The sequence below is a fragment of the Curcuma longa genome, unplaced genomic scaffold (assembly GCF_044706935.1).
Source record: "Curcuma longa cultivar G26 ecotype Majalengka, Jawa Barat unplaced genomic scaffold, ITB_CL_G26_1.1 contig_19982, whole genome shotgun sequence".
In the NCBI taxonomy this organism is placed as follows: domain Eukaryota; kingdom Viridiplantae; phylum Streptophyta; class Magnoliopsida; order Zingiberales; family Zingiberaceae; genus Curcuma; species Curcuma longa.
The window spans coordinates 17,369-37,541 of record NW_027431240.1 but is presented as its reverse complement, the minus strand read 5'-3'; the positions used below and the strand labels follow the sequence as shown (position 1 = coordinate 37,541).

Below are 20,173 nucleotides of genomic sequence, written 5' to 3'. Positions count from 1 at the left end.
TGGAGGAAAGAAAGTTCATTCTGCCCTATTTTGAGCGGATGAAAAGATGTAAAAAAAATGATTTGCCGATGAATTCTTAAATCTATCGATCTATTATTTTACAATAAATAAATAGAAAAAAAATGATAGTCAATTCATCCTTTCTCTCGTCTACATCTCTAAGCAAACATAGTGATATATATACCTTGGTATATTCGTCCGGAATATCAACCACATCTGAAGTACGCCGTTCGAGAAGCGCGCCACACTGGTTGCACCACGGGAAGTGTGCGCCGCTCGGATTGAAGGGCTCGATCAACTATATTGCCTTGAGGAGATGACTCGACAGCATATATATCGCACAAGATCACTTCAACATCGCATTTAGTTTGGAAACATCGATCGCCACGCACAAGATTACACAGGATTTCAACCACGCACTACGGCCTCGTACGATCCCATGCTCCTGACGCTTAGTTCCATGCAATCCCATGCTTTTGGCAGTTTGCAAGTGGACATGGTGACTCACGTGGACATTGGGTTTCCACGGTATAAAAAAGCAGGTGATGGTTGTTGAGGGTAAGTTTTTCTCAACAAGAACACAAACTTTCAGTCGTGCTCTTCTACTTTCCTTCTTCTTAGCCCAACATTAACTTGATCGCCTGAGAGATCAGGTCGTCAACTACATCACCATCTGCTAACATGTGTTGAAGTGCAAACGCAGAAGTCGTCTGAGTGCAAGGAAACGAAGCTCTACTGATTTGAACCCACAGAGAAGGTGCAGTCGAGCCGCGTCAGCATAAGTAATGTTGGAGCAGCTTTGAGTAATTTTAGTCAATTATTCTATGTTACAATAACGTTGAAATATGTTATTTCAAAAACATATTGCAATATGCTATTTGGGAAAAGATTGATTCATCTGGATTGATCGTCGTATGCGCTTTCCGATTTATTTGGTGGTCGGTGGAAAACTTCTGTGGGACCGGGCTATCACCCTAGGGATTGAGTCCATGAGACTGACTAGAATTTATCATTTTTTCATCAACTCATTATTTTTTTACTATAATAAATGTTAAATATTTATTATCCTTTTTTTCCTTTTTAACCAATTTGCATATATGTGCAAGAGATTTTGGATGAGATGCAATAGAAAAGTTTTTTTTTTCAAATTTCTATTATTTTCTCGTTCCTCTATTATATCTTTTATTTACCTAGTATCAGAGCAAATCGTTTTTGGGAAGTTATTTGTCTAAAAGGATGGATTTGACTTCTTCATTAAAGGAAGTCAGAGGAAATATCGTGGTTGACACTAGACTTGACCTTGGGGGGATTGGACTCGGCTCGGATCCGAAACTAGGTTAATGGGCAAGCTATCCACTAACTCAATTACACGGGCTTGAATCGGAATAGGCTTGGCTAGGGCCAAGCTTGCTTCCGATTTAAACATTGGAATCGATAGTTAATCGGCAGGTTAGACAGTTAGACCGTTGGTTACGACCGTTGGTTTAACATGTATTATTTGATATTTTTTAATCAATAATTATGATTTAACATGTATTATTCTCCAAACTCTATAAATACACTAATCATTTCATTATTTTCACATCATTTTCTCTATTCTCATATTTAAATTTTGAAATATCAATCACTTTTAACTTCATTTCTGATGGAAGGATCATCTCAATCTCGGACAGATAAAGAAATAATCAATTTGAATATGAATATTGATGACATTTAATTTATGGATAATAAGTTGTGCAAGTTTCAACACCCAAGATGCAAGGAAGTAATTACTCTTTTAAAATCATCTATTTTTACTAAAAATTTTTTAGAATGCCACTATTTCATCCGAAGAATTACGTGTAAAATATAAATATTGTAAAGCATCATACAAATTTCAATCAGTTGATGACTATGAGTTATTAAAGTGACACATCAAAATAAAACAACCAATAGAATTCGGAATCGAACATTTTTAAATGTAATTATATCCTTTTTTCGTCGATTAATGATAATAATGATTTGAGTTTTTTAAAATATTCTGATAATAAATTAAAAGAATTATTAGCTAGATTTGTTTCTGTATAATACTTTTCTTTTGACTTAATTTATTCGCAAAATGTGTTCTCTGAATAACACTTATACAATTAAAAGATTAGTATGACAAAGAAAAAAGATTTAATTGAATAATTTAGTAAATTAAATAATTAAATTTTTTTATATTATGATATTTGAAGTGATCATTAGTAAATTAATTCATATATGAATATGATTTATCATTGGGTCGATAACTCCTAGACTATTCAAAAATATTTATTAGTCTATCGAGTTTTTATTGAAATACGTATTGCTTCTAACATCTCTCGATTATTATATTTAATTTTAGAAAAATATAAATTAAGTTTAATTTTTTTTAATAATATCATTTGATAATGTTAGTTGGAAAAAAATCAAATTTATTTTAATTAATCGATAATGTTAGTTTAAAAAAGATTAATTTGATGCAGAATACTCAGCCCTATCCACACGTCAATTCACCTATTTAAATTTTCGTTCCTTCAAAGTAAACAGGCCCATTCAAGGGATCATCGGTGCCGGACAATATGGGCACAAATTGAACGGTCAGGATCAACCCATTGATTCATCAGATTAAATCCTGCGGCTGTGGAGGAATTTGGGAAGAATCAGGAGAATAACTTTTTCAACTATTATTTCATCCAGATCTACCGCTAGAAAAATTCAAAAAAAAAAAAAAAAAAAGAAGAAGAATTAATGACGATCAATATTATTTTCTATTTTAAATATCTTTCATTAAACTCGTATCTCAGAATTTAACGAGACTAATGACTCTCATCCATTCTATTTTGGAAGTCGATGCGAATTAGAGCTTAATGTATTAAATTTTAATTTTATGAAGATTTTATTAATCATAAAATTTTCGGATGATTTTTTGTAAGCAAACTAGATTTAAAAAATGTAAAGTCAAGACAGAGAGTTTGAATAAAATATTTTTGTTTTTTATCTAATAGCGTAAGAATCGCCAATGTATAAGGTTTAACCTCATCCTTCTATCATTCCCTAAATAGAACATAATCTCACATCTAGCTAGCTCGAGCCTATCATGGTAACAAAAATGGATCAACTGAGCTAGGCACAATCGTGCCCATTCCAAGATATCTACCTAGACGTGGTGGTCGAATAGGTTTCGATACTCCTCTACACTTAACTCGATGCTCACCTACCAATTTTAAATTTGACTATACAATTAATAATCATTTGATCTAATTAATAGTATAAGAATTACATCTAACAATTCTTTCACCAATGTATAAAGTTTAACCTCATCCTTTCTACCCCTATATATATATAAATCTGATATGCTGCACGTCTTCCCGTGCACATAGCATCCGCGATTGAGTATGTGTCAGGAGACTTGGAAGCGATCCGAACGTCCCACCCACTTAATGGCGAATAGATATCATGCACGGCAAGACATGCAACATATCTCCTCTCTCTATATATGATCTCTCCTCTTTCTCTCTCTCTATATATAGAGGAGATATGATGCACGTGGTACACTATACCCGTCCATGACTGAGTGGGTAGGACATCCATATCACTTTTGAACGTCCCGAATCACCTATATATATATATATAGTTTTTCAACTCAACATCCAATTTTGAAGTAGGAGTTTGAAAGAGGAGAAATCTATTTCTACAAATAAATTCTTTATATTCTCTTTACTTCCGTTTTAATTTTTATTGTGATATTGGTTGCAAGAGATATCTTCCCTTTCAAATCTTGTTGAGAAGGAGAAAATTCAATAGTAATGATAGCGTTAAGACTAGATTTTAAATGGCAGTTTTGGAGAGTTGTGAATCAAATAAAATCTTAAAAGGAAGGAAGGTGCCATGAAATCTCAAAGAAAGTCAAAGATGACCAGCAACTAAATATTCCCATGGAGTTCCCAGAAGGAGGCCCCCAAGCTCTGGCCCCCAATCTCCTTTTATTTCCTCAACAAATCTTACAACTGGCCTTTGTCCCTTCCTCTTCATTCTCCAATAATAAGATTTTGTTTTATATATAATCTAAATGTTGGGATTTTATCCACTTAATCCTAAACCTAAATTCTAAAAGTAAATGGTCTTCTTCTTAATTTATAAAGGAAAATCTGATGTGCAAAGTTTTTGAAGAGTGTCATACCTTGCATTATAAAGGGTAGTTTTTGAGATTCGAATATGTGATTATCAAATCATACAGTAATAATTTTATCATTGCGCTAAGACTTCCTTTCATCTTTTTCCTAATTTATCTACGCATTCAAAAATTGACTAGCGCATTCATCCAGTTTGAATTCAAACTCTTATACTACCCCCTCTGTACACACCCATTAGGCAACAAGAACACCTTTGTTCCCTTCAGAATCCCACACAAAAACTGGAGCCCTACAAAGGGATGAATCGGAATGGCATTGGATTGAAATGCTTGCTTGAAGCATATTTACATCTGAAAGCATGAGGTGAGATCCATGGAAGATGATGAGGATCTCCATGATCACAGTTCCTTGCTCATGAAAAGAAGACCTTTGTCCCCTTCAGCAAGAAATCTTCTGCTCTTTCTTCCAAACATTAGTATTATGTCGTGGTATAATTGGTTACTCTGGTTCGAGTTCAGGCAATGCCACTTAACTTGTTTTGTTTAGAGTTAATTTAAATCCTAAATAAATAAACAAGCAAGACAAGGAACAAAATAGAGTAAACGGTAACTCTTGGAGATGTGGCAGCCCGGTGCATGCTTTCCGGGGAAAGGATCCATAAAGATTTAAACCCGTGACTTTCTGGCAGCAATCTTACCGTAAGTGAGATGCTTTCTCGTAAAGGAAAATATCATATTTTTTTAATAGGGTAAAAAAGTTTGTTTAAATATTGAGCATGGTGTCGTGGTGTAGTTGGTTATCACATCAGTCTAGTTTGTTTAATTAATAATATGGTGTTGTGGTGTAGTTGGTTATCACGTCAGTCTAACACACTGAAGGTCTCCGGTTCGAGTCCGGGCGACGCCATTTAAGATGTATTTTTTACAAAAATTAATTTAGTAAGCAAAATATAAAATGGTTCATTATTAGATAATATATTTGGTTATCACGTCATTCTAACACATTGATGAAGGTTTCCGGGCATGCCATTTAAAATTATTTTTTTCAAAGTTAATTTACATTCTAAGCATACCCTAAGAGGGATGATACTCCTAAGTAATTAGGGTTTAAAATACATGAATGCCATGATTTAAGTTATTTTTTAAAAAAAAATTAATTTACATCTTAAATAGGCAAAAATGAAATCGTTCGTTATTAGACCATGTATTTGATGTATTTGATGAATCAAATACATCATTATTGTATACTCTTTGATATATATATATATATATATATGATGCAACCTAATGTTTATTTTGCAATTTATAATTAAATTTATCTCCTTATTCTTTTGAATCTAATCTAAATATCTAAATACTAAGAAAAATTCACTCTTGATGTATATATACATGTTGTATATATAAACTTAGATGTGAAAATAGGCATAATTCATCCAAAAAAGAGTATAAAGAATAGATAGGCAAAAATCAAATATCTAAAAAAACATATGAGATGTGAGATAGATGCTCTCTCTTTATTAGACCCTTAGGAAAATATCATTATTTTTTAATAGGACGAAAAAGTTTGTTTAATTATTAAGTTTGATGTTGTGGTGTAGTTGGTTATTACATCAGTCTAACGCACTGAAGGTCAGACCTTAAGAGGGATGATATTTTTCCTAAGTAATCAGGTTTAAAACGCATGCATGTCATGATTTATTTATTTTTAAAGTTAATTTACATTAAAATTAATTTACATCCTAAGCAAACAAAAATAAACAGACCTTAAGAGGGATGATACTTTTTCTAAGTAATCAAGTTTAAAACACATGCATATCGTGATTTAAGTTTTTTTTTTTCAAAGTCAATTTACATCTTAAGTAGGCAAAAAATGAAATGGCTCGTTATTGACTATGTATTTGATGAATCAAATACATCATTGTTGTATACTTTTTGATATATATGACACAACCTAATGTTTGTTTTGCAAATTTATAATTAAATTTATCTCCTTATTCTTTTGAATTTAATCTAAATATCTAAATACTAAGAAAAATTCCCTCTTGACAGTGATGCATGTTGTATATGTAAATCCTAAATGTGAAAATAGACATAATTCATCCGAAAAGGGTATCAAGAATAAATACGTAAAAATCAAACATCTGGAAAAAAATGGTGAAATGTGAGATGCTTTATTGTAATTAGACCCTTAGGAAAATATCATATTTTTCAATAGGATGAAAAAGTTTGTTTAATTATTAAGCATGGTGTCATGATGTAGTTGGTTATCACCTCAGTCTAACATACTGAAGGTTTTCGATTTGAGTTCGGGTGATGCACGCTATTTAAGTTATTTTTTTCAAAGTTAATTTACATCTTAAGTAGGCAAATACAAGTAAGTTAAAGAAAAAGTAAAGTTTGAGTTTTTGTCGATTAATTTACATCCTAAACAAACAAAAACAAGCAAGACAAGGAACAAAGTAAAATAAACCATCTAGAGCATGGTGTAATGCTAAGAGGCATGATACTTTTCCTAAGTAATTAGGGTTTAAAACTCATACATGTCACAATTTTGAACAATTAGTGATGTTGAGACGTCACGTCAAGAGTCACCTGACTTCTTGGATTAATCAGTGTAAGTTACATACTTGATATAAAAAAAATAAAATAAATTTTGACCCCCAAGGCTATGATACAATGGTGAGATGTGAGATGCTTTCTTGTAATTAGACCCTCAAGAAAAATATCATATTTTTCAATAGGATGAAAATGTTTGTTTAAATATTAAGTAGGGTGTTGTGGTGTAGTTGGTTATTATGTCAGTCTAACACACTAAATCTTCGGTTGGTTGGGGTTATTGTTGATAACCTTGGTTATCTATCCAAAATTATCAATCATAATCTTGTTTCGTTCACGTTATGATTGATTTTCAAGTAATACAATATCACTATCACATCAACAAATGGATTATAACCTGGTAATATGATTACCTTGGTAGCCTAAGGTTTTCTACAAAATCGAGTTTGCACAATGCCATTTAAGTTCTTTTTCAAAGTAAATTTACATCTTAAGTAGACAAATACAAAATAAAATTTGAGTTTTGTTCATCGTAAACAAACAAAAATAAGCAAGGCATATAAAAAAATAAAGTAAATTTTGACTCCCAAGTAATTAGACCCTAAGGAAAATATCATATTTTTCAATAGGATGAAAAAGTTTATTTAATTATTAAATATGTTGTCATGGTGTAGTTGGTTATCACATAAATCTAACACACTAAAAGTATCCAGTTCGAATTGCAAATACAAGTAAGTTATAGAACAAAGTAAAGTTTGAGTTTTTATCAATTAATTTACATCTTAAACAAACAAAAATAAATAAGTTAAGGAACAAAGTAAAGTTTCAATTTTTTTCAAAGTTAATTTAAATACTAAGCAAACAAAAACAAGCAAACAAGGAACAAAGTAATGTAAATTGTGACTCTTGGAGATGGTAAGAGGAATGATACTTTTCCTAAGTAATCAGAATTGAAAACGCTACGATCCAACGGTGAGATGCTTTTTCATTCCGTAATAAGACCCTCTAGAAAATATCATGGAAACTATATTTTTTAATAGAATGAACAATTTTGTTTAATTACTAAGCATTGTAGCGTGGTGTAATTGGTTATCATATTAGTTCTCCGATTCGAATCCGGATGATGGAGTGTTTGAATCTGGGTGATACCACTTAAGTGTTTTTTTTTTCAAAATTAATTTACATTTTAAGTAGACAAAAACAAATAAGTTAAGGAATAAAGGAAACTTTAAGTTTTTTCAGAGTTAATTTACATCCTAAGCAAACAAAAATAAGAAACAAAGTAAAGTAAACTGTGACTCTTGGAGCATGATGTTGTGGTAAGACATATGATACTTTTCCTAAGTAATCAGGATTGAAAATGCTACGATACAATAGTGAGATGCTTTCTTATTCCGTAATTAGACCTTCATGAAAATATCATCGAAACTATATTTTTCAATAGGATAAAAAAGTTTGTTAAAATATTAATTTTGGTGTCATGTTGTAGTTGGTTATCATGTCAGTCTAACACAATGAAAGTCTTTGGTTTGAGTCCGAGACCACTTTAGTTGTGTTTTTTCAAAGTTATTTTACATCAGTTCAAGTTTAGTCTAATACACTAAAGGTCTCTGGTTTGAGTCTGAGAGACACTAGTTAAATTGTATTTTTTTCAAAGTTAATTTACATCTTAAGTAGACAAAAACAAATAAGTTAAGGAACAAAGTAAAGTTTCAATTTTTGTCAAGCAAAAAAAAAACAAGCAAGACAAGGAACAAAGTAAAGTAACTGTGACTCCTAGAGTATGTTGTAATGGTAAGAGGTATGATACTTTTCTTAAATAATTAAGGTTTAAAACGCATGCATGTAGTACATTTGAACAATTAGTAATGCTGAGATGCTACGTCAAGAGTCACCTCACTTCTTGGATTAATCGATGTAAGTTGGATACCTGATATAAAAAAAAATAGCTCCCAAGGCTATGATGCAATGGTGAGATGCTTCTGCATTCACATCCTTAGAAATATCATAGAAATTGTATTTCTTAATAGAATGACAATTTTTATTTGAATACTGAGCATGGTGTCATGGTTTAGTTGATTATCACATCAATCTAACACATTGAAAGTTTCCGGTTTGAGTTCGGGTGACGCCACTTAACTTATTATGTTCAGAGTTAATTTATATCTTAAACAGGCAAAAACAAGTAAGTTAAGGAACAAAGTAAAGTTTGAGGTTTTTTTAGAGTTAATTCCTCGTCAAGAGTCACCTTACCTCTTAGATTTATCGGTGTAAGTTGGATACTTTATAAAAATAAAATAAAATAAATTTTGGCCTTCAAGGCTATGATGCAACAATGATATGCTTTCTCATTCTATAATTAGATTCTCAGTAAAATATTATGGAAATTATATATTTTTTAATAGGTTGAAAAATTTTGTTCAATTAAAGCATGTTGTCATGATATAGTTGGTTATCATGTCAATAATTACTTCACTTCTTAGATTAATTGGTGTAAGTTAAATACTTAATATAAAAAAATAAAGTAAATTTTTGACTCCAAAACTACAATGGTGAGATACTTCGCATTGACAATGTATCAAAATTTTATCAATCCATCTAAGTATCACCTAATTTATTAATGGACAAAAAAAATTTAAAGGCATTCTTAATTATCATTTTAATAGGACATCCGGATGGTAACCCAGGGACCCGCGGTTCGATCCCCATCTACGGCGTATTTGCAGGAATTTTCCTCCAAATGGGGAACGCAATCAAAGGATGCTAAGCATCTGAATTGGCCACCGTATGTGCTTCCCGATTTACCCTGGTGGTCGGTGGAAAACTTCCGTGGGACCGGACCAGCCACCTCCAGGAATTGAGTCCATGAGACTGACAGGGATTTATCATTTTTTTTAATAAAGAGCACCACTTTTAAATTAAAATAATACTCCATTATATTTTTCATACTCTTATTTCAATATTATTGTAATAATTATGGAGTAGCTGCGAACCATCTTAAAATAAAACACTTCAATTTATCAAAAATATCATGCTTTAATGACTCCTATATGTAATATTATAATCAAATTTAAGTAATTTTAATTAACTTGCTAAATGTTTTTTACATATATAAAAGTATTATATATGTAATTGATACAGTGGAGTCTCTAGACCAGCACGTGATTGCTGTTGGAATACCACGTGGCTGTAAAATAGGAAAGAAAAGAATCATTAAGAAAGATTAGATAATATTCGAGAAGCGGACAATTGATAAACTTAAACACCTCAGGTCCTGATGATAGTCATCCTTAAGATCTAGAGCCTAACCTTTGCACCCGTTCGCCATCACATACTGACGTCATCTTGGCCTTGATTCCCAACTTCGATTTCCGACTTTAACACTTACTCGACATTACAAGTTGACCTCATTTTGGCTTCGAGTCTTGATCTCGAGTTTCGACCTCGGCACTTACTCGACATCATGTGCCAACCTCATCTCGGCCTCGAGTCTCGACCTCGAGCTCCAGTCTCGGCACTTGCTTGGCATCACGAGTCGACCTCATCTCGGCATCGAGTCCTAACCTCAAGTTCTGGTCTTAGCACTTGACATCACGTGTCGACCTCATCTCAGCCTCGAGTCCCGATCTTAAGTTCTAGTCTTGGCACTTATTCGGTATCACGTGTCGACCTCATCTCGGCCTTGAGTCCCAACCTTGAATTTTGACTCAGCACTTACTTGACATCACGTGCCGACCTCATCTCGGCCTCGAGTCTCGACCTCGAGCTCCAGCCTCAGCACTTGTTTGACATCACATGCTAACCTCATCTCGGCTTCGAGTCTCGACCTGGAGTTCTGACCTTAGCACTTGCTCGATATCACGAGCCAACCTCATCTTGACTTTGAGTCCTGACCTTGAGTTTCGACCTCAACACTTGCTCGACATTACAAGCCAACCTCATCTCAGCCTCGAGTTCTAACTCGGCACTTGCTCGGCATCACGAGCCGACCTCGTCTTGGCCTCAAGTCCCAACCTCAAGTTCTGACCTCAGTATTTACTCGACATCACATGTCGACCTCATCTCGGCCTCAAGTCTCGACCTCGAGCTCCAGCCTCGGCACTTGTTCGGCATCATGTGTCGACCTCATTTTGGCTTCAAGTCCCGACCTCGGCACTTGTTCGACATCACGCGTCGACCTCATCTCAACTTTGAGTCCCGATCTTGAGTTCTGACCTCGGCACTTTCCCGACATCATGAGTCGACATCATCTCGGATTCGAGTCCCGACCTCGAGTTCTGACCTCGGCACTTGTCCGGCATCATGAGCCGACCTCATCTCGACTTCGAGTCCCGACCTCGAGTTCTGACCTTAGCACTTGCTCGACTTCACGATCCGATCTCATCTCGACCTTGAGTTTTAGCCTCGAGTCCCGACCTCGAGTTCCGACCTCGAGTTCCAACCTTGACACTTACTCGACATCACGTGTCAACCTTATCCTGGCCTCAGGTTCCAACCTTAGAGCCTGCTTGATCCTAGGAGCCGGTTGGCCCGTGCAATTAGGGAAGCCTAAGACTGTTTCTTCCGAAAAAATAAGAAAATATCTCAAAAGATATGGATAATTAGAATTTTCTAAACTGAAATGGATATTTCAGAATATATCTTACACAAATATTAACAACTCTATAAAAAGTGACTCATACTCATGGGCACATGTATGCATAAGTATTTAAACTTCTTCATGTAGAACCCTCACTTGACCGTTAGAAAGCCTTGCCGGAACCCACCCCCGGTGTCATTCTAATTCTCTTTTTGAGTGCTTTTCAAGTCCCTTCATCTCTCCGAGCGACTATCTTCGAGGAGCGTGCATGTCAGCGGTTTGTTGGTCGATGGCTTGATCATCCACGGTATATTGGCTGGAACAAATTAGCACTGTCTGTGGGAAATTTGAGCCGAGATGCTGTGATGGCCAAGGTAGAATCATTGGTAAGCATGGCTATGCTAAGGAAGAAAGATGTGGTGACAAGATAATGGTCACGCCTGAGAAGATCAATGAATTAGTATCTCAGATAATTGATGAGCTAGGGTTTTATGCATTTTTAATCGATTCAATTTTGGGTTTTTACATGAAAATAAATTACAAAATGAATCGATTTGATCTTAATTGTCCTATATTGCATTATTTAAGGCTTGATATAATTTTTGTGATTTAATGGTGAATTTTGGCATTAATTTGATTTTTATTGATTTTAGGGCTAAATCGGATCCGACTCGAGCTCAACCGCGGTCAAATCAAGTCAAATTTGTCAAATTGATCAAGCCAACATGATGGACATGATCTGGATCGAGCCCGATCAAAATCCCGGAATTTTTTGGAAGCCCTAAGAAGCCCAAGAGCTCAGATCAATTTTGACCGTCGGATTCAAAATCAAGGGCTCAGATCACTTGATTAATCAGCAGTATAAATGGGAAAACTTACGGGATGAACAGTGGCTGCGCCTCCACTGTTCATCGTCCCAAACCGTGACCGCGAGAAGCCCCTGTTCACCGACGTAAGCGCACGGCCAGCCCCATCCTCCCAAACCTATCCCATTGTGATCCTTGATCAATGAAGAGTCCAACGCCGGCCGATTGGGTATAATCCGGCGACCAGACGGCGAGCGACGGCGAGGGTTTTGCCGCCGCCGTTCACCCTGTTTTTGAATTTTCCGGCGTTCTACTGCATAATCCGGAGCCGCAAGACATTGGAGGGGTTCTCCTATGATCGAGTGGCACCCTTGCATTGACAGAAGCATGATCGGAGCTAGAAGAAGCAGTGGATTCCGGTTTGCCAGCTCAAATATTCTCTGCACCTAACTGTTCTTGGCCGGAGAGGGTTTTTTCGGGCAATGCACGGTGCTGGCAGCGTGAAAAACACTCAAGAGACCACGGGAAGACTCTAATTGGATCAGATAAGCTTGTTTGACACCAAGCTGAGGAGAATCGAAGGAAGAAGGGAAGGAGGATGTTACTGTTCTTCGTTTCTGCAAATTTCCAATTTCTGATAACCTGTTTAAAGTTTTTTTTTCTGATTTCGGCAGCTTCTGATCCAATTCTTAGCAATTTGTGTATTTATTAATGCTTAGCTGTTGTTGGATTCAACCTTATTTTAGAGTTTGTTTAGCCTAGTTTACTCCTTACTTGCCATTTAAACCTGAACACAAAAATCTGAACATCTGATTTCTCCATTGAACTTACTGTGCCGTGCCACCTATTTTTTTTTGTCCCGTGCCATCTTTGATCCCTATATCATGTTGTTAAGGATGAATTGGTTTAGGTGCGAATGCTGATGATAGCTAATGGTAGAGGATAGTTTAAATGAATAATCAACTTCATTTGCTAAGGCATTAGGTTAGTTTTTCATCACTGAAATTCGGTTTCATAGTTACTGTTTGTTTTATCAAATTGGGTTTAATTGGTTTAGGTGCATTTGTTAGCTAATTCCATTGGTTAAATACATTGCATCAGGGATAATAAGTTTCATTGTTAGATGGTTTAGTTTTGTTTCTTGATTTCAAATTGATTTGCATGCTTAGGTTAGGTTGATACTTAGGTTTGCTTGTTGATTTCCCTTGCATTTCATTACTTCGTGTTGCTCTTACATTTCATTCAAATACCACCAAAACCCCATTTATTCGGAAAACCCAAAAAAAACACGACACGATAAACTCAATTTAGGCAATTTTCTACTAGCCTTTGGAAAAATACGACTCGAGGCCCCTATACTTCATTTATTTGAATTTCTCGTGGGTTTTCGATAAAATCTATAAATTCTAATTTGCAACCCTATTCGTGACATCTAATTTAGGGTTGTCAATAATATTAAAAGTACTACAACAACACTCATTATTACCTCCTTCAAGAGTTCCTTTACCTTCCCCAGAAGATCCCTCTCCCCATTAGAAATTACCGTTACCATTGGATGGAAACATTGTTGGGATTGTTCCAGTATAATGCATGTGTTTTCACGTTTAAAAAACATGCACAGTAAAAATAAAATAATAATAATTATATAAATTATCACAATACACGCATGCATAGTTAGAAAATGATAAGTACATGATTAAATCTAGGGCTGTAGAAGAATTTGGAAATCAGTTGAATTCCTTGTTGCAACAGATTTCCGTCACAAATTTGTGACGAAAATCTGGACCGTTCAATTTTAAAATAGAAGATTAAATCCAGGTCATCGCAATCACCCATTCAATCTACGATCTAGATTTAATCTTAACTTTAAAATCGGACGGTGCAGATTTTCGTCACAAATTTATGACGGAAGTCTATTGTGACAAGCAGCTTTTTTTGTTTGGAAATCAAGAGAACACCCACCCTTTTCGGCTGCTTCAATATCGATCGTTCAACGATTATTTCATGCAAATCTACGGCCAAATAAATTCAAAAAATAAAAAATAAAAAAGGAGTTAATTGCGATCTTTAATCACGGAGTGTCTGAAGACTTCCCATCGTGATCGTTCACCGGCGGGGACGCCGCCACGTCGCCGGCGCTGCCACTCGGCGACCTCTGATTCTGGAGGACTCCGCCGTCCGCCGCGAATAAGTCGATGGCCCGCGCCGCCCTCTCTAGCACCGGTGGCATCCTCCCCGCGGCGGACTCGTCGACGAAGCCGCTGCCGAGATCCGCCGTGAACCTCTGCCTCGCAGCGTCGACCATCGCCTCCGGCGCGTCCAGCGCGCACAGGAAGCTCCGGTACCGGTCTCCGAACGCCTCGAGGGACGCGTCAGTCGCAGCCGTGCGCTCACCGCCGGCCGCTGCCTTCGCCTCGACTACCGCCTCTATCGCCGCCACGAAATCGTCGTATGCACGCCGCGCTTCCTCCACCGCTTTTTCCATGAAAACAGATCGCAGTGATCGCGGCTCCTAAATTGGGATTTTATATATCTTCTCGATCGAAAATAAATCAAGAAAAAATTAAGAAAATGGAAAAATAATAATGATTCATAATTTTCGGATAAACTTGCGCATGCATTTGTAAGGCAATTTAACGAAGAAAAAGAATGGCGATTAATTAAATGTTGAATAAAATAGGGTAGAAAAATAAATAGCATTTTGCCGTTTTTAGAAGTTAATATTGCTTCTAACAAGTATTAATTTTAGTTTTCTTTCCTCTTCTCTATTAGGTTTGCAATTTTATTTTATTTTAATCATCAAGAATTGTTTTAATATAATATATCAAAAATAAAAAAGTAACACTTATTTTCATTCATTAAAAAAATTATGTTGAAAATTTTAGAAAAGTATTTCATCCTATTTTTATTTAAAAATACTCTTATTTATAATAATATAACGTATATGAAAATTAGTGTTTTGTAAGGTTGTATGTGCAATTTATATATAAAAAACAATTTACTAATTCTAACGTATAATCTTACTGATTAATTACTTTCTATTTTAAATTTTTTTTTAAACTCGAATTTCAGAATTTTAATGAGACTTTAATGATTCGGATCCATTCTATTTTCATGAGAATTGATGCAAAATGGAGCTTAATGTATTAAATTTTATGAAGATATTATTAATCATAAATTTTTCGAATGATTTTTGTAAGGAATTAAGCTACATTTAAAATTTTTATAGTCAAGACGAAGAATTTGAATTCATATAATAATATATTTTATCTAGGAGTTTGAATTCGTATAATAATAATATTATTGAAGGAGGTTTATTCTTATTTCCAATAAATATATATATATATATATATATTATGTTCCAAAAAATATTTATATTTTTTTTAGAATTTAGATTTCTGTTTTTTTTTTTTGAAAAGGCCCAAGGGTTACCACATTACTCTCCGCTTGACTTGATACTCTTCCACTAGTTTTAAATATGATTTTGCAATTAATAGTTGGAGTGATTTGTTATACACTAACGTAGTGGAAATTATCAAATCCGTTGATTTATTGAATGTAAAAAATATCTATTAATTCAATACAATATCGAATCCGTTAATATTTGTGATGAAATTTTAATTTCTGTCACTAATGATGATGAAATTTAAAATTCTATTGCTAAGATGATGTCAACGAAAAAAAAACGACGAAAAAATTTCGTTGCTAAGCTTCTTTAGCGACAGAATAGCGATGGAATATTCCAAAACTATTGCTGATTAATTATTTTGTAGTGCAAAATTTACTATCTTGAAAAAAAGAATACTAGAATATATTTATTGATAAATAATCTTAAAATCCTAACTTCATAAAAGATGAAAATAGTTTCCCTAAGATAAATAAAAGATTAAACTTCTTCCAAACTTCACCTGAATTATGGACTTCCTTTTATTTTTATTTCCTCATAATAATTATTCTCGTTCGAACAAAGCCAACTTAACCCACAAGCAGAGGGAGATCATGCTTGGTATGTTTACTTAGAGAGAATAACCAATCGATTGAATAAAATATCATTCTCATCTAACATTTGGTTTATGTTAAAATTATGTAAAAAATCAAGTTCCTCTTATTAGTCAAGAATTGTCCGACTAAACTAGACAATTCTATCAATCTAATGTGTGATTGATCGTTAATTGATAATCTCTCCAATGTTACATTCCTTTGTGAAATAATGAAAAGAATAACTCGAACAATCCACTCATGTCAATTCACCTCTTTAATTTTCGTTCCTTCCAAGTAAACAGGTCCATGCAAGAGATCATCCGTGCCGGACAATATGGGTACAAATTAAATTCAACGGTCAGGATCAACCCATTGATTCATTAGATTAAACCCTGCGGCTGTGAAGGAATTCGCGAAGCAGGAGGATACCCTTTCCATGCAATCTACACTCTGAAGATTTTCCACCGTGGTCGTTAACCAGCGGGAAGACCGCCACGTCGCCGGCGACGCCGCTCGGTGACCTCTGATTATAGAGGACGCGGCGGTCCTTCGTTAATAAGTCAATGGTCGGAGGCGCCCGCTCAAACACCGGCGGCATCCTCCCAACGGCAGACTCGTCGACGAAGCCGCCGATCGCCGCCGTGAACCTCTGCTTCGAGGCGTCGACCGTAGCCTCTGAGGCGTCCACCGCGCACAGGAAACTCCGGTACCGGTCCCGTAGCGCCTCGAGGGCAGCTTCAGTCGCGGCCGTACGCTCGCCGCAAGCCGCCGCCTTCGCCTCCACCATCGCTGCCATCGCCTCCACGAAACTGTCGTACGCGCGCTGCGCTTCCTCCGCCGCTTTTTCCATGGCAAAAGACTGCAGCTATCATAATTCCTATACTGATATTATTTATATATCTTCTCGAACCAAACAAAATCAAGAAAAAATAATGGAAAAAAATAGTAATCCGAAACATTCGGCTAAACTTGCGGACTTTTAGAAGGCAATTTAACGAAAAAAAAGGAATGGAAATTAATTAAATTTTGAATAAAATACGAAATAGCATTTTCCCTATTTTTAGAAGTTAATATTACAAAAATACCCTTATTACAAGTTATTAATTTAAATTTTCCTTCCTCTCTTCTATTAGGTTTGCAAATTTATTTTATTTTAATCATTAAAAATTATTTTAAAAAATATTAATGCAATGTCATATATAGCAAAAATAAAAGAATAACACTTATTCTCATTCATTAAAAAATAAATGTTGATTCCTTAAGAAAAAATGAATACTATAAAATTTATCATGAATTTATAAAGAGAAAAGATATAAGATAAAACTACTAAGACTAGACTTTGATATAGGAGTCGTGGAGAGTTATGAATCAAATAAAATCTTAAAAGGAAGGAACGTGCCACGAAGTCTCAAAGGAAGTCAAAGATGACCAGCCACTAAATATTCCCATAGGATTCCCAAAGGGAGGTCCCCAAGCTCTGGTCCAACAAGGCAAAGCTTGGTCAGTCCTCCAGTACACCAAATCTCCTTCGATCTCCTCAAATCTTACAACTGGCCTTTGTCCCTCCCTCTTTATTCTCCAATAATAACATTTTGTTTTATATATAATCTTCGAATTTTGTCCACATAATCCTAGAAGAGTGTAGATTTTGTTTTATATATAATCGAAGTGTTAGGATTTTGTCCACGTAATCCTAAATCTAGAAGAATGTCTTATCTTGGAAAAGCGGTTTATGAGATTCAATCACGCTGTAATAATTTTATCGTGTTGTGGTGTGCTAAGACTTCCTTCATCTTCTTCCTAGTTTATCTCCACATTATCATCCCATTTGAAATTCAAACTCTTATACTGCCCCTCTGTACACACCCATTGGGCAACAAGAAGACCTCTGTCCCCTTCAGAATCCCACACAACAACAGGAGCCCCACAAAGGGATGAATCGGAATGGCATTGGATTGAAATGCTTGCTTGAAGCATATTTACATCTGAAAGCACGAGGTGAGATCCATGGAAGATGACGAGGATCTCCATGATCACAGTTCCTTGCTCATGAAAAGAAGAAACAATAGATCTCATTTCTAAACGAGGGCAAAGCTGAAGAAAATTGTATCGACAGGAGACTCATCTTTCGTCCTCCTCTGCCATTCCCAGATTGCTATCTGATCCAGCTGGACAAACGAGATACATCAGATGGCCTCACAGGCTTCAGCAAGAAATCTTCTGCTCCTTCTTCCAAACATCTGCAAGAACATCATCAAATCATGAAAAAAGACGATCTTTTTATTGAAATAATAGATTTTTTTTATACCTGTTGATTCGATTAGGAACATTCTCAGATGACATTATGACCACAGGGATTTCCCTCAGCTTGGAGGATTCCTGTGACAGGATTAAGCTTGTTTAGGGTTCAGCATTCAGAATCGCAAAAAAAGGTTGTTCTCACCTTGACTCTCTTGAGCAGCTCGTATCCTGTCATTTCTGGCATCCAGTAATCAGTAATGATCATATTCACGTTTGGTTCCTGCTACAACAGTGGAAGAGAGAAAATTTCCCATTTTTTCCAATCAGAATCCCATCTAACGATCGAAGAATCGAATGGAAAGGACATGGCAATAGATCGACTCACCATTCCCAATAGCTCCAGCGCTTTCTTCCCGCTGTCCACAGCCGTGACTGCGATCGAGCAACGGAAGAAAAGGGGGAAACCCTAATTAGCGTAGAAGAAAGAAGGAAATAAGGCGAGTTCATGAAGGATCGGTCGTCTCCTACCTCTGTACTTGGAGCTCCGGAGAAGCCCCGCGATGACCGCCCGGTCGACTGAGCTGTCGTCCACCGCCAGCACATGGATCGCCGCTGGCTCCCCTCCGGCTCCAAAGCCTCTTGATCCTCTCGCCGGCGACGACATTGCAGCTCTCGGATCAACAACGAGCAAATCGATCGATCTCCCATTTCCGCCCTCCGAATCGCGAGGTATTTAAAGAGGGCGACGAATAAAGAGCAGGGAATCGCGAGCAAATCCTCGCCCACGTACAAAAAGCAGCCAATAACTAACCTCACTCGAAATGATTACCCACGTGACGCCACCTCCAATCTTGACCACAGAATCGCCAGCTTGCCAATTGGGCCCCACATTTTTCAATGTCTCACTTTTATATGTCGGAAGCGATATTGTGGCGTGACGAGCGTATCGTATCGGTATCTTCCCGTGTACCAATATATCGTCACTGCAACAAAAGCAAATGGAATGTAACGGGCGAGTTAGCGAGGAAGATCGCGTAGACATGATTTTATTTTATTTTTTGAAAAAATAAAATATTTACATATTATCAATTGACTTTAATTTTCTTTTATTTATAGGAAATAAATTTCATTTCTTACCGTTGGAAGAGAATTGACAAGGAAGAAAATATTTTATTTGATACAAAAAAGGGATAAATAAATAATTATTTTTTAAAAAGGACCCCGAATATTCTTGTGTAGATCATAAAGTAATCGGGTCAAAGAGAGAAGGATCTTGACATTTATTATCTGCAAAATCGTAGTGGGCCAAGAGATTAGATTTGGTCCGGTTCGAGAATGATTGGCCGGTTCATTTTGGAATTAGTTTCCGGGTTACTATAATGGCAGAGAATAAATTTTAAAAAAATCTCCTAAATTATTCGTATCTTCCAGACGGACGTCCTTGTTTTAAAAAATATTAAAATAATATCTCACTTATAATTTAATTCAAATATATTTTGAATTAAAATTACTTCATTTTAAAATAGCATTTTGGAGTAGCTTTGACCAAAAACAGTGTTGATAAGCTATTTGGAAATTGGAATACCAAAAGATATTTTAAATATGCATCCTATCAATTTCTGACTTATTTAACCATTCGGCAGTCCAGCTCTGCCACTCGGACTCGACAGCCCAGCTCTGCCACTTGGACTCGGTAGCCTGCCACTCGGACTCGGCAGCCTAGCTCTGCCACTTGGACTCGGCAGCCTAGCTCTGCCACTCGGACTCGACATCCCAGCTCTCAGCACTCGGCAGCCCAGCTCTCAGCACTCGGCAGCCCAGCTCTGCCACTGAGCCCCTCGGCAGCTTAGCTCTGCCCCTCAGCCACTCCTCTGT

At 36.0% G+C, this 20,173-nt stretch overlaps 3 protein-coding genes and 1 non-coding gene across 5 annotated transcripts; 1 reads left to right on the top strand and 3 right to left on the bottom strand.

The window, feature by feature from the left end:
* Nucleotides 1-4,968: 4,968 nt before the first annotated feature.
* TRNAV-AAC (transfer RNA valine (anticodon AAC)) lies at nucleotides 4,969-5,042 on the top strand. Its single transcript has one exon. It is a non-coding gene; the product is annotated as a tRNA-Val (tRNA).
* Nucleotides 5,043-14,147: 9,105 nt separating this feature from the next.
* LOC141817284 (mediator of RNA polymerase II transcription subunit 32-like) lies at nucleotides 14,148-14,561 on the bottom strand. Its single transcript, XM_074704961.1, has one exon. It carries the CDS (start codon nucleotides 14,559-14,561, stop codon nucleotides 14,148-14,150), a length of 414 nt encoding a protein of 137 aa, XP_074561062.1.
* A 1,881-nt stretch (nucleotides 14,562-16,442) lies between these two features.
* LOC141817283 (uncharacterized) lies at nucleotides 16,443-16,907 on the bottom strand. The gene has a single exon (XM_074704960.1). The coding sequence runs from the start codon at nucleotides 16,905-16,907 to the stop codon at nucleotides 16,443-16,445; it is 465 nt and encodes a 154-aa protein (XP_074561061.1).
* A 1,092-nt stretch (nucleotides 16,908-17,999) lies between these two features.
* Nucleotides 18,000-18,992, bottom strand: LOC141817290 (two-component response regulator ORR5-like). Of its 2 annotated transcripts, none has more exons than XM_074704968.1 (5): nucleotides 18,827-18,992; nucleotides 18,684-18,730; nucleotides 18,501-18,581; nucleotides 18,366-18,436; nucleotides 18,000-18,297 (listed from the first exon to the last, which is right to left on the bottom strand). In XM_074704968.1, the coding sequence occupies exons 1-5, from the start codon at nucleotides 18,960-18,962 to the stop codon at nucleotides 18,213-18,215; spliced, it is 420 nt and encodes a 139-aa protein (XP_074561069.1). In that variant the 5' UTR covers nucleotides 18,963-18,992; the 3' UTR covers nucleotides 18,000-18,212. The 2 variants fall into 2 exon arrangements, with proteins under 2 accessions (XP_074561069.1, XP_074561068.1); XM_074704967.1 differs by having other exon boundaries at nucleotides 18,501-18,578; nucleotides 18,827-18,962.
* Nucleotides 18,993-20,173: the final 1,181 nt, after the last annotated feature.

What these genes read in the sequence shown, in the direction of transcription:
- LOC141817284 (XM_074704961.1), bottom strand. Translation starts at nt 14,561, where the DNA reads ATGGAAAAAGCGGTGGAGGAAGCGCGGCGTGCATACGACGATTTCGTG.
- LOC141817283 (XM_074704960.1), bottom strand. Translation starts at nt 16,907, where the DNA reads ATGGAAAAAGCGGCGGAGGAAGCGCAGCGCGCGTACGACAGTTTCGTG.
- LOC141817290 (XM_074704968.1), bottom strand. Translation starts at nt 18,962, where the DNA reads ATGTCGTCGCCGGCGAGAGGATCAAGAGGCTTTGGAGCCGGAGGGGAG. An exon ending in CCGGAGCTCCAAGTACAGAG is followed by an intron (nt 18,731 to 18,826) that starts GTAGGAGACGAC and finishes GCTCGATCGCAG; the next exon opens with TCACGGCTGTGGACAGCGGG. An exon ending in GTTCCTAATCGAATCAACAG is followed by an intron (nt 18,298 to 18,365) that starts GTATAAAAAAAA and finishes ATGTTCTTGCAG; the next exon opens with ATGTTTGGAAGAAGGAGCAG.